Here is a 14,319-nt window from a genome sequence, read left to right as displayed (position 1 = left end):
ACGTGGTTATAGTTACGATATGTACTCTCAAACATTTTACTAGCAACGTTAATAGAACATTTGTTCAGAGAATAAGGTGCCATATTTGTGTGCTTTTGTTTTAAACCTTGTACATTCTGTAATGGTTTTGCCTGGTTATGGTTACATTATGTTATTGTTTCGAAAAGTATTCTCAAAACATTTTTTAGTTACGTTAATAGAACTTTTGTTTTAAAGAATAAGGTGCCGAACTTGTGCTTTATTGTTTTAAAACTTGTATGTTATGTTATGGTTACACCTGGTTATGTTTACGTTTTGTTATGGTTATGAAATGTACTCTCAAACGTTTTTGACCAGCTAAGACCAGGCTAGAAATGGCTGGAAACCAGCCTGAAAATGGCCAAAACCCCTCTAAAACCAGGCTGGTCAACCAGCTAAAACCAGCCAACCAGCCTAGGCTGGTTTAAGCTGGATTTTTCAGCAGGGATGGTATTTTGATGTCTGATGGTAGCCTATGAATGATTTTCAAAGTACTAAAGTAGTCTATATTTCAATGAATACCGTGATATTTTCGCTGTAAATTAGCAAACACTTAGTATTTAGCATATTTTTGGCGGCAGTTAACGTTACCATGGTAACGTTAACTATATCAAAAGCGATTCAAAGCAGTTCACGGTAACACTGCAGAATGACTAAATCCCTGGCCTTTAAGCTAATACTTCTGATTAAAGTACATTCAGTGACTCTCCTCAGCTACAGTCTATTTTCTATAAAACAATAGATGTATGATTAAAGAGAGACGTGTAGCGCGCTCTTCCTTCCTGCAGGGGGAGCGCGCGCGCCTCAAACACATGCCTCTGTTATTTCCGGAGGAAGTGCCACCGAGTGACAGTTACCGTCGTTTAAACACAACAGACGCGCTAAACACAAACACAAGCAGAACAGCATCCTCAAATCATCATGATCTTCAGTAAATAACGCAGAGAAATGATGACATGGCCTCAAAGTCAGAGCAGCTGCTGATCGTCGTCTCCATTCTTGAAGGTAAGAGTGAGAATTAGAGATTTAAGACTCCAAACATTTGAATCAAAGCGAATACAGTGTCATATTAATGACAGCGAGTTTACATCAGATGTGTTTGCACAGTTATGACACTCTCAGTGATTCTAAAACTTAATTATAATATGTATCGTACAGATATTTTGCTAATAAAAGAGTCCCAAAATATACTGTGCTGACCTAACTTCTCCCTTCACTGACAGCATCAGTAACGTTAAGTTGCTGTATTTTAATGATAGAGGTAAAGTTGGTGTTATATTGGGATATTCAGATATTCTCCTTAATGTCAGAAAATTAATCTTTGCAAATTCTAGTTAGGGAAATCATATTAGCAGCAAATGACTATCAAAGTACAGCATGGTTCACAGTCAATTAGACAGTGTTCTCTGCGCTCTTTGCACTGGTTGCCTGTGCACTATCGTGTCACTTTTAAAATTATTCTCCTGGTTTTTAAATCTCTAAATGGCTTAGCTCCTTCCTACCTGTCAGACCTGTTGACTGAACATCAGCCTGGTCCAGGCCCGGATTAAGAACCCAGGGGCCCCTGGGCACATTGTCTTGTAAGGCCCCCTACCTGGCCGCACCCCTATATAGTTGAATATTTAAATAAAATGAATCTATAATTTGTTGCCCACACATTTAAATAAATGATATATAGTACATATGTATTTATAGTCTACAAAGATTTAACTTATTTTTTAAAGCATTGAATAAAAATACTAATAAAATACAAACACTGATTTACTGTCTCTCTCCTCCTCTCCCTGTATTTTCTCTACTCTTCTCGTGATGAAGACTTGATTATAAACCTAAAAGTATCCGAAATCACACACACTATACCTCTTCTCTCCCGTCTCTCTCCTCTTCTGGGCCTTTCTCTCTCTCTCTCCTTTTCAGTCTGTCTCTCACACGATGAATCCAGTCTGCGCTGCGCTGCCGTTAGCCTCCTCCGCCTGGATAATGCTAGCTTCTCATCATTTAAAGTTACCATAACATCTTCTTCTGTACCCTCATTCTCCTGATCATGGGTCTGTTTAAAGATGGTGTGTATGGAAAATGCCTCAATAAAGATGCCTCCTCTCCTCTTTCTCTCGAGTTTGCTAAATCCACTTGTCCACTTATTTTTGATCTATGACAGATATAACGTTACACTACAGTCCGCTCAGTTTAGTGCGGGTTATTACAAAACTGACGTTTCCGCGCTTGACCAATTACAGCATTCTGTTTAGTTAACGAAAAAAGGCAGTTTAAATATAATAATAATATTAATATGTGATCGCGATTTTTTTTTTGCTCAGAGGAAATACAGTTGTCTGAGCAATATAGTTTTTGCAGAGAGGGAGGCGCCTATAATAAGGCTAAACTTTATTAAATACCCACGAGACACTTGTGACTTTATATCACATTTGCATTATTTTTAAAAAATGTTTCCTTCCTGTTAAAAATAAATATATTTCCAATCTGATATGTAATGGGGAGAAAAAACGTAGCACGAGTTCAGCTGATGGTGGATTCGAACCAAGTTTATGATTAACGCGTCAAAAGATGATACTGTGCGCCTTACAAGGTGCGCCACTGCGGCTGTAATGATTAACTGCTCTTTACTCATGTTGTCTCTATCAATCAGGCATCGATGGGCGAAAACCCTTATAGCTTATTCCATCTAGATGCGCTATTTGCAATTAGCCAAAAAAGACACTCTGAAATTGTCTTTTTTTCTCCCTCCTCGCAGGGGCCCCTAGTGCGCATGGGCCCCTGGGCCCGTGCCCATAAGGCCCATTGGTTAATCCGGCCCTGGCCTGGTCGGTCTCTTCGGTCATCAAACCAGAGACTTTTATACATTCCAAAGTGGAGGCTGAAATGCAGGGGTGAGCGGGCTTTCACAGTAGCTGCTCCTACTTTGTGGAATGCTCTGCCCCTCTGTATTAGGTCTATATCATCACTGTCTGTTTTTAAATCTAGGTTGAAAACTTACCTTTTTGATATTTTATCAGTGAGAATTGTTTGTTTTTAGCTACAATAACTATTAGTGAGATTTGGTTGTTTTTACCTATATTAACTATTTGTGAGAATTGTTTGTTTTAGCTATAATTTTACACTTGTTCTTTGTGATTTATTGTTCAGCACATTGGTCAACATTAGGTTGTGTTTAATAGTGCTATATAAATAAAATTGACATTGACATTAATGTTGTTAACAAGTCATACTGGCATGCTCATTCCGATCAAATATCCAAAGTAACATGGTAAACAATGTGTAGACTGCTAAATGAACCAATGTGCGAATATAAAACCAACTTCTGTTTTTTAATGATTTGAATAATTCAATTAAATTCAGCTTTATTTGTACAGCGCTTTTACAATGTAGATTGTGTCAAAGCAGCTTCACTTAAATGGTCATAGTAACTGGATCAGTGTAGTTCAGTTTTTAGTGTTTAAGTTCAGTTCAGTTTAGCTCAGTTCAGTGTGGTTTAATCATTACTGAGAGTTCAAACACTGAAGAGCAAATTCATCGATGAGTAGCTTTTCAGATTCTGAACCATGCAAGCCAGTGGCGACAGCGGAGAGGGAACCAGACTCAGTTGGGCATGACCATTTTAATTTCTCCGCTGGCCAAAGTCTTGTGCAGAGCTGCAGTCTCAGCGGTGGAGGCTGGAAGCTGGCCTCAGCAAAGACTCCCTGGAGCATCACAGGAATCAGTCTCATGCTCTCCACTCCCTCATGACCAACAGCGCAGCAGCAGCTCAGGATATGGCCTGGTCCAGGATTATGGACACCTTGGGATCATCTCGTCGCTGGTCTTGGGTCGAATTAGTGACTCCGCATAATCTGAGGGCCTCGGGATGAGCATCTCCAGGTGGAAATGGAGAATAAAGAGAATAATTAGCGTAGCTGCTGTTCATAGTGTATATAAACAAGCTGTAGAAACTTGTGTGGAAACCCGCTAAGTGATGCACTGAGTGTATGCTTTAATAAACAGATAGGTCTTTAATCTAGTTTTGAACTGAGAGAGTGTGTCAGAGCCTCGGACGTTATCAGGAAGGCTATTCCAGAGTGTAGGAGCCATAAAGGAGAAATAACTTCACTATAATGAAAAAAAGGTAACTGTACTATGTATTAATATAATGCTACAGTTTTTCTCGGTGGCTTTGGTGCATTTCTCACATCACTTTTTACATTTGCACAACAATTCATGCATTTAAGGCAATTAGTTCAAACTGCAAAGCCTAGCTGCTCAAAATGGATAGCTCATTCCTCAGAGCAAGTACTGATGTCAATGAAAGTGTCAGTGTCAACAAGATGAAGAGTCCTGACACCATTGTTATGAACTATCTGTTTATGAAGATAGTCAAAAGGCTTTGTCATGTCTTCATTATGACAGTTATTATACTCCACATTTTTTCCAACGCCAAAATATGAGATTTCGGTGACTCTTCCTGAAAATGCTCAAGACAGCACTATATACTATTAGCACAGCCATTTGAAGACTACAGTAAAGTCAGACATCACTGCATTTAGGGAGGTATCTGTGTACAAGACACTGAAAATGTGTGTGTCACATGTTTACTGCATTTGCTCTTTAAAATTCTAATTTATTCACAGCATTGTGCAAAATAATAAACACAGCCTTATTTACAACAAACATACACTTCCTTTGATTTGATTTATTTATTTTCGAGCAAAAATATCATACATTAAATATCATTAACAAAAAATACATTTCGACATGGTCCGAAAATGAAGCGGGATGAAGCACAAGCTTACTATCTTCCCACCCCGTTACCACGTACATCATTCGTCTATTCGTTTTTACGTAAGACTTATACATGTAAATAGTGTTGTGAGAAATGCACCAAAGCCACTGAGAAAAACTGTAATATTACGGCTATATGATATTGGAAAAATATGACATTACGAAAATATGAAATAATGGTTCATTCATTTATTTTCTTTTTGGCTTAATCCCTTTATTAATCAGGGGTCGCCACAGTGGAATGAACCGCCAACTTATCCAGCATTTGTTTTAAACAGCATATGAATTGGGTAGGCTAAATTGTCCGTAGTGTATGAGTTTGTGTGTGTGTGTGTGTGTGTGTGAATGTGTGTGTGTGTGGATGTTTCCCAGAGATGGGTTGCGGCTGGAAGGGCATCCGCTGCATAAAAAACTTGCTGGATAAGTTGGCGGTTCATTCCGCTGTGGCGACCCCGGATTAATAAAGGGACTAAGCCGACAAGAAAATGAATGAATGAATGAATAAATACTCCTGTGATGCGACTTCTGGATACACACATTGTGATGTCGATGCTCAAATGATATATGGTCCAGCCCTAGTTGTTACATTATTATATTGAGATATATATATATATATATATATATATATATATATATATATATATATATATATATATATATATATATATATATATATATATATATATATATATATATATGAACCTATCATGCTCAATGTGTATGTGTTTGAAGTAATGAAAGTCTTCTTGTTGTCAAATGTCTGAAATCTGCTGGTTTAAAGGAAAGTGACGAAGAATACTTTATTAAATAGTATTTTAATATGTCAGCAAATGATTTTTGCTCCAAATATAACTGACGAGAAAACATATTTAGTTAAAATGTACATTTTTAAGTGATATTAGAGATCGTTGTTATTCAGGATATTCAATGTTTAAAGGAATTTTTGAATATTTATTATTGGTCAAACTGAAGTAACTTCTATGACTTTATTAGCATTGTTGTTGTTTATTGTATGTTATTTTTTGTACATTGACTATTTAGAAACTGTTATGATCTGTAAATGATATATTGTGTACTTAGTATTTCCATAAATATAGCCAGTGCTGCTGATAAGGCACAAAAACAAATAGATCAATTTTACTAAAGAAAATTTTGGACACTGAATCTCCTGTTAGCTCATTTAATGTCTGTATTCTGGTCATTTTTGGTATGCATTATAGTAATTTTTTTTTTTATTGAGAAATGTTAAAGATGTATTCCACTTTGAACTGTGTAATAATGGATTGTGTAATCTAAGTTAAGTAATCAGATAATAATAATAATCAGAAAAAAACCTCTGATCAGAATACAGTCACTTTAATGGATTACATCTTGATTACTTATTATTTACACTATGGCAGTCAGTTGTTCACAATTCATTGATTCTTCCCAATTTTCTATTTTTTCAATGTTTATTTTTTTATATTAAACCATTTGTATGTTATTTTGTTTTTTGCAGAGAGGGGTTATATGTGATTATCACTGTCATCTGCACTTCTAGGCCCCTATCATACACCTGGCGCAATAAGGTGTAATAAAGTAATCGGAGTATTATTTTGATGTTCAAACTGAGTCGCTTTGTTGTATTTCTTCAGGTCGTCAGTTTCCCAGAAGTCCGCGGCTCTCTCTGGTGGTGGAAGCTCGTTTTGATGGAGAGACTCTGTCCACAGACCCCGTGGAGCACAAGGAACAGCCTCAGTTCTGCACTGAGCTGGCCTGGGAGCTGGACCGCAAGACCCTTCACCAGCACAGGTGTGTGTGCTTGTGTGGGCATGTGTGTGTGTGTGTGTGTGTGTGTGTGTGTGTGTGTCTGTCTCATACCCCTCATAATTACTCATAATTAGTAGCTTTGAACCAATTGCTTGTCAAAATGATTCACTATTTCCAAGTGTTCGAAAACAGCAAGTGCATTAGACACCTGGTGGTCAAATCCATGCAAATGCATCAAAATCGCAGGCAAAACATGCATTACAAATGACTTTTTCAAGTATATTGCAAACTTTAAATTGAAAGTATAACCTATAAATACACTCATCTCATCATCTACATTTACATTTACATTTAGTCATTTAGCAGACGCTTTTATCCAAAGCGACTTACAAATGAGGACAAGGAAGCAATTTACACAACTAAGAGCAACAGTGAAGAAGTACTAAAGGCAAGTTTCAGGTCTGTAAAGTCTAAGAAGGGAAGTGTTAGTAGTTTTTTTTTTTTTTTTTTTTTTTTTGTACAGTTAGTGTGATATTCAAAGAGGCAATTGCAGATTAGGAAGTGAAGTGGAAATCATCTAATATTATAACATATTTAGAGTATGCATAGTTAGCTTTTTAGGCTTACATGCTGTTTATTCCACAGTAGGCTCTGCTAAACCGGCCAGACAGAGACTATTGACTATTATTAGTTCTTTTTCTTTTGCGAATGTCTTAAAAGCATCTACAAACTCATAAAACTGAGCTGAGATCAGGTAAAAACTATGAAACCTGTATAGTGATTCGCCACTCGGGGGTGATCTGAGTGGACCCGCATGCTTTATTGGATTTTATGGTACACACTGATCGCCCTGACAATAAAAACGTAACGAAGGCTCATGTACTGTGATCACCTGATCTTGGCAATTTCAAACGCACTCTAAACCACGGATTTGAAACAAAAGATTCATAAAGGTTTCGAAGTTTCATGAAGCAGTGGTTGTAAAGCATCGGTCGCTACCCATAATCCTCCACTGTCGCTCAGTGTCCTGTTTCCCTCAGACTCCAGAGGACACCAATCAAACTGCAGTGCTACGCCGTGGACTCCAGCACGTCTGCCAGAGAGAGTGTGGGATACATCGTCCTGGACCTGAGATCAGTGCAGGAGATCAAGCAGGTCCGAAATATCTTATGTTGCAGGGGTATATTTGTGGCAAGAGCCAACAAAACACTAAATGGGTCAAAATGATTTAATTTTGTATTAAGTTAAGATTGTGTTCAATTCATTTATTTAGTACATTTCTCACTGTAAAAATATCAAAAGGGATTTTTTAAAAATGAATTGATGAATAATGTAATGAGAAAACATGAATAATGCATTATTATTTAAATATTACTTGTGTAAAAAGGAGAAGCAGCACACACACACAAACAGATTTTTTACAATAAATAAGACTTATTACCATTAACTTTACTACATCCAATCAGCTCACAGTAAAAAAACAAGCCACGCCCACTGTTTTCTTATTTAATATTTAGTTTCTTTAGGAACTGCGTCACAATACGGGAAAAAAAAACCTATGCATCTTTAGGTTCATGCAAACTTTAAGTACTATTTGTCACTATTAACTAATATTGTATTACCTGCCTATTATTAAGATATTGGTTGTTTATTAGTACCTAAAGCTTATGTTCTGTCTGCTCTGACTGATTCGATCATTTCATTTGTGTTTTTCAGGCTCCTAAATGGCATCCTCTGCTCAGCAGTAAATACACCAAACTGAAGCCCGCGCTGCTGATCGGCATGATCTTAGAGAACGACAACAAACAAACAGCAGAAACCTTCAAAGCCAAGAAAGCTCCACCGAGACCAGGTACAGGACCACATCAGAACAGTCCTGCTATGTTGGTGTACAGCTCTACTTCACCTTATTCTACTGTGAAGAAGCGTGCCTGGGTTTGTGTTTTAGAACTTCTGTTTCCTATTCAGTTTCCTACGGGAGACAAGACTGGGAATAATAAACGGCAGAAAACAGTCACTGTATTACAGCCTCGGCTGGGTCAGGTGGCGTTTTTGTGTGGAGTTTGCATGTTTTCCCCATGTTAGTGTGGGTTTCCTACGGCTGCTCCGCTTGCCCCCACAGTCCAAACACATGCGCTATAGGAGGAATTGGGTAAGCTAAATTGCCCGTAGTGTATGGGTGTGAATGGAAGAGTTTGGGTGTTTCCCAGTGATGGGTTGCAGCTGGAAGGGCATCCACTGCATAAAACACATGGTTTGTTCCGCTGTGGCGACCCCTGATCAATAAAGGGACTGAACCGAAAAGAAAATGAATAAATGAATCTTGTAAGTCAATGTTAATTATAATGTTGCAAAACGAAATATCGCAATGTCAGATTTTTCCTAGATCGTTCAGCCATATATCTGGGAAGAACATACCATGCAATGTCATGATTGACCAATCAGAATCAAGTATTCCAGATGCTGTGTAATGCGCTGAAGCTGATAGACGTGTTGTGAGTGTTGTTTTGAGGATAGTGTTGTTGATGTCTCTGTAATCCTTCAGGTTCTCCAGCTCTGCTTCCGCTGGACGCTGATAAACTCAGAGCGGTTCTGAATGAGGAGGAAGGTTTTCATCAGATCGGTCCTGCAGACGTCTGCGCTGAGATGTTCGTGCTGTCGGTGACGGTCGCGTTTGCCACCAAACTGGAGCAGGTAGAAGAGCTGCAAACATACTGTATTTTAATCTGGACTCAAACTCAAAGTGCTTTAGGGGTGATTCATGTGCTGGCTTTGGGTAAGGGATTGATAAAGATAAACAAACAAATCATCAAAAAGAAAGTCCAAGTGAAAATGTGAAAAGCCTTTACCAGCAAACACGATATGCGTTATTACCACCAAACACGATAGGTTTACACACAGCCTATACAGCTCTGGTGTCAAGCTACTATATTGTATATAGTAAAGTCAAATTGTATAATTTTATTTTTATTCCTCTATTATCTGTCTTTGTCCTGCCACTGTCATTCTGTTGCACTGTGGAAACTTCGGTTACGAGAACAAATTCCTCATATGTGTAAACATACCTCCTTCTGATGTGTATATATATTCCAATAATAAATAAAAAATAAGCGTTTAAAATATTTTAACTATAGTTTTTATCAAATGAATTATACAATTAATTGAAAAAAAGAAAATCTCCGGAGGGCTTCTAATGTTGTGTTCAACCGTCTGCGTGTGCAGCTGATCTCCAGCTCCGCTAAGCTGTCCAGCGAGGGCTCCGAGTTCTTCTTCTACTACACTTTGCTGGGAAACGACGTCACCAGTGAACCGTTCCAGAACCTGCTGAGTCCAAACTTTGAGCCGGAGCGAGCGTCGGTCCGCATCCGCAGCTCTGAGCCAGTGTTGAGGCTCTTCTTCAGCCAGCAGCCCTGCCTACAGGTTAACTTCCATTCATCTTCATCTCTATATAACACTTTTACAATGTAGAGTGCGTCAAAGCAAATTAGTGAAGTTTAACATTGATAGGAATCTGATGGTTCTGTTTTATCAGGCTTATTTTTACTGATTTGTTGGTTTACTTTTTAACAGTAAAACAGAAGAGTTCACTGTCTAAGGTTTTAAACACCTGCGGTAAAGTATCAGGGGTGGGAGCGCCGGGGTCATCCAATTTGTATGAAATTCAGGTATTAAAGAAAGCTCATCAGATTTCATCTGACATCTCCCATCCTCTTTTTGATTGATTTCAACCCCTTCCTTCAGGATCTTGCGACTTGCTCTTTTTGGCAAGGACCAACAGACTTAAATTCTCATTTGTTCCTTGTGCTACTGATTTGCTGAATTTAATGGGAGGAGTCAGTGTTGAGTCTGAGTCTATTAATGTTGCTTGGTGTTTGTCTGAAGTGTGTGGTTTGGTGTGTATATATATATATATATGTTAATCTAATGCAATGCAAAACAAATCGCCCCAAAAGGGTGCAATAAAGTTTACATTAACCGTAACAAAGCAGCGACACAGGTGAGGCTTAAGATGCTGTTTACCCCAAGCAGAACATGAGGATAAATATATCAGAAGTCAGAATTATTCACCCCCCTGTTAATTTTTCCCCCCAATTTCTGTTTAACGGAGAGCAGATTTCTTTAACACAGGGGTTCTCAAACTTTTTTTCATCAAGTACCACCTCAAAAAAAAAAGTGTCCTTTCAAGTACCACCATAATGACCGGTATTGAAGTACAGTAGCGTAGTAGGCCGAGTAAAGCAGCTACAGCACTGCACAGTTTAAAAATGTGGCAGATTAACTACTATTATTAAGAACATTTTTAGTATCAGCCACTTTAAACATTATAAATAGTTTGAACATTAACACTGTACTGTGCTTATGCAAAAAACTAACAAACAAAATAAAATATCAATGTTTAAATTAAAATGTGCTTTTAAAAGTTGATTAAAAATGGTAGGCTACTGTTCTTAAAAAGTAAAAAAAAAAACCTCCTGTATTTACATTTACATTTAGTCATTTAGCAGACGCTTTTATCCAAAGCGACTTACAAATGAGGACAAGGAAGCAATTTACACAACTATAAGAGCAACAATGAAGAAGTGCTGTAGGCGAGTTTCAGGTCTGTAAAGTCTAAGAAGGGAAGTATTAGTAGTATTAGTTTTTTTTTTTTTTTTTGGTACAGTTAGTGTGATATTCAGAGAGGCAATTGCAGATAAGGAAGTGAAGTGGAGACTAAATAGTTGAGTTTTTAGTGGTTTCTTGAAGACAGCGAGTGACTCTGCTGTTCTGATGCAGTTAGGGAGTTCATTCCACCAACTGGGCAGATTGAACGCGAGAGTTCGGGAAAGTGATTTCTTCCCTCTTTGGGATGGAACCACGAGGTGACGTTCATTCACAGAACGCAAGTTTCTGGAGGGCACATAGATCTGCAGAAGTGAGAGCAGATAAGAAGGAGCAAAGCCAGAAGTCACTTTGTAAGCAAACATCAGAGCTTTGAATTTGATGCGAGCAGCAACTGGCAGCCAGTGCAAACGGACTAGCAGCGGAGTGACATGTGCTCGTTTAGGTTCATTGAAGACCACTCGTGCTGCTGCGTTCTGGAGCAGCTGAAGAGGCTTGATAGAGTTAGCTGGAAGCCCAGCTAGTAGAGAGTTACAGTAATCCAGTTTGGAGAGAACAAGAGCTTGAACAAGGAGTTGAGCTGCATGTTCAGATAAGAAGGGTCGGATCTTTCTGATGTTATAGAGTGTGAATCTGCACGATCGAGCAGTTCTAGAGATGTGGTCAGAGAAGTTTAGTTGGTCATCAATCGTTACTCCAAGGCTTTTCACCATTTTGGATGCAGTAATGGTTGCCCCATCCATCTGGATTGAAAAGTTATGGTGTAGAGTTGGGTTGGCAGAAACTACAAGCATTTCCGTTTTTGCGAGGTTCAGCTGAAGATGATGATCTTTTATCCAGTGTGAAATATCCAACAGGCAGGCTGAGATGCGAGCTGGAACCGAGGTCGAATGCGAGTCGAACACTTTAAATGTAAAGTGTTAATCTATAATATTCTGTTCATCAAAACCTGGAAATGTTGCTTGGACCCCATAAATATTGGCTATATGTCCTAATATTCACATTTGAATCCATTTTATAAATTTTGAAATATATGTTGCATGTACATATGACATATTAGATTCCTCTGTGTTTGAGAACCACTGCTTTAACACATTTCTAATCATAATAATTTTAAAAACTCATCTCTAATAACTGATTTATTTCCTCTTTGTCATGATGACAGTAAATAATATTAGACTAGATATTCTTCAAGACACTTCTATACAGCTTAAAGTGACATTTAAAGGCTTCACTAGGGTAATTAGGGTAAATAGGCAGGTTAGGGTAATTAGGCAAGTTATTGTATAATGATGGTTTGTTCTGGAGACTATCGGAAAAAAACAGCTTAAAGAGGCTAATAATATTGACCTTAAATGGTGTTTAAAAAATTAAAAACTGCTTTTATCTTGCTGAAATAAAACAAATAAGACTTTCTCCAGAAGGAAAAATATTATCAGACATACTGTGAAGATTTCATCGCTCTGTTAAACATCATTTGGGAAATATTTAAAAGAGAAAAAAAAATTCAAAGGGGGGCGAATAATTCTGACTTCAACTGTATGTACAGCAGGGGTGTCAAACTCAATTCCTGGAGGGCCGAAGCCCTGCACAGTTTAGCTCCAACCCTGCTCCAACACACTTACCTGTAGGTTTCAAACAAGCCTGAAGGACTCAGTTAGTTAATTCAGGTGTGTTTTATTAGGGTTGGAACTTAACTGTGCAGAGCTGCGACCCTTTTGGAACTGAGTTTGACAGCTGTGAGGTACAGAATGTGATGTTGCTTGTCTCTCACACTCAGATTCATCTCTGCTGTGGAAATCAGTCTCTGGGCAGCACTGACATCAGTCTGGCGGGTTTAATAAAGAGCAGTTCTGATCTGAACAAACACTCGTGCACTATTGAGGGCGCGTTCATCCTGCAGCCTCCGAACCGCTCCAAACCCAGCCTGCAGACGGTCCCGGCAGAGCTGCAACCCACAGTGGGCATTTCAGTAACACTGAGACCTGAAGACGTCAATAATCAGGTGTGCTTGAGTTTTACATGTGCATTTATTTTAAAAACGCTGCTTTTTAATATGTATTGCCTAATGTCTGTTGATAATTTGTTTAATCTGTTGCGTTCCTGATCTAGTTGTCTATGGGATGTAATTCTGTGGACAGCCTTCAGTGTTTTTAACAAGGATCTTTGTGTAAACAGCTAGACATGCCCACTGAGAATGGCCTTAAAACTCCAGTGAAGAAAGGCCGTGTTCCAGCCGGCCGTCAGGAGGAGTGTGTTTCCCTGCGGAGCCCGTCAGCGCTCAGCAGATCTCCAGATCCTCCTCACAGGTCTCCACACACTTCACCTGAACAACGGCACTCTGAGAGCGAAGCCGAGAGTCTGTCAGGTGATGTCACACAGGCCCCGCCCACAGCCCATCACCGGCAGGCCTCGCCCACATTGCATGACAGACATTCCCTGCCCTCAACACATGAAAGACTGGCTCCACCCATATCAGATGACAGGCTGGCTCCGCCCACAACACATGGCAAGTGTTAAGTGTTTATTTGCTTTATGATGGTTTCAGATCTTTTTTTCTTTGATTTATTGCTGAAGTTTTTATCATTACATCACTCAGTATTACTCAGCATTAGGAAATTGACCCAAGCTGCAAAAAAACACTAACATTATTATTTAACAGGAGTGATAATAAAAATACTTAATGTATTGATTTATAAATCTCGAAGCGTTTCCCCTTTTGTTACTCAGTTTCCTTCATTTTCTTTTCGGCTTAGTCCCTTTATTCATCAGGGATCACCACAGCGGAATGAACCGCCAACATATGAATTATTCCAACATATGTTTTATGCAGCGGATGTCCTTCCAGCCGCAACCCAACACTGGGAAACACCCATACACCTTTGCATTCACACTCATACAGTAAGGACAATTTAGTTAATCAATTCCCCTATAGCGCATGTGTTTGGACTTGTGTTGGAAACTGGAGCCCCCAAAGGAAATCCATGCCAACACGAGGAGAACATGCAAACTCCACACAGAAATGCCAACTGGCCCAGCTGTGGCTCAAACCAGCGTCCTTGCTGTGAGGCGATCGTGCTACCCACTGCGCCACTCAGTTAGTAACAGTTTACAATAAAGTCTCATTAGTTAATGTTAGTTTATGAATTAAATCCAACAGTAACAAAGCTAGATTTA

General features: G+C 38.8%; 1 protein-coding gene across 1 annotated transcript in view; it reads left to right on the top strand.

Annotated features, from left to right (window-relative positions):
• The first annotated feature begins 866 nt into the window (after positions 1 to 866).
• Positions 867 to 14,319, top strand: part of cep120 (centrosomal protein 120) — a 45,094-nt gene continuing 31,641 nt past the window's right edge. The window contains exons 1-8 of the mRNA XM_087264107.1: positions 867 to 1,023; positions 6,426 to 6,582; positions 7,581 to 7,695; positions 8,257 to 8,392; positions 9,086 to 9,234; positions 9,763 to 9,960; positions 12,923 to 13,147; positions 13,321 to 13,651. Of these exons, the coding sequence (XP_087120233.1) occupies positions 975 to 1,023; positions 6,426 to 6,582; positions 7,581 to 7,695; positions 8,257 to 8,392; positions 9,086 to 9,234; positions 9,763 to 9,960; positions 12,923 to 13,147; positions 13,321 to 13,651 (1,360 nt within the window). The 5' untranslated portion in view covers positions 867 to 974. The remainder of the gene's footprint in view (positions 1,024 to 6,425; positions 6,583 to 7,580; positions 7,696 to 8,256; positions 8,393 to 9,085; positions 9,235 to 9,762; positions 9,961 to 12,922; positions 13,148 to 13,320; positions 13,652 to 14,319) is intronic.

Source organism: Danio rerio, chromosome 8, assembly GCF_052040795.2.
Source record: "Danio rerio strain M-AB ecotype USA chromosome 8, GRCz13ab, whole genome shotgun sequence".
Taxonomy (NCBI): Eukaryota; Metazoa; Chordata; class Actinopteri; order Cypriniformes; family Danionidae; genus Danio; species Danio rerio.
The sequence above is the reverse complement of the archived record's forward strand: the minus strand, read 5'-3'. Positions and strand labels throughout refer to the sequence as shown.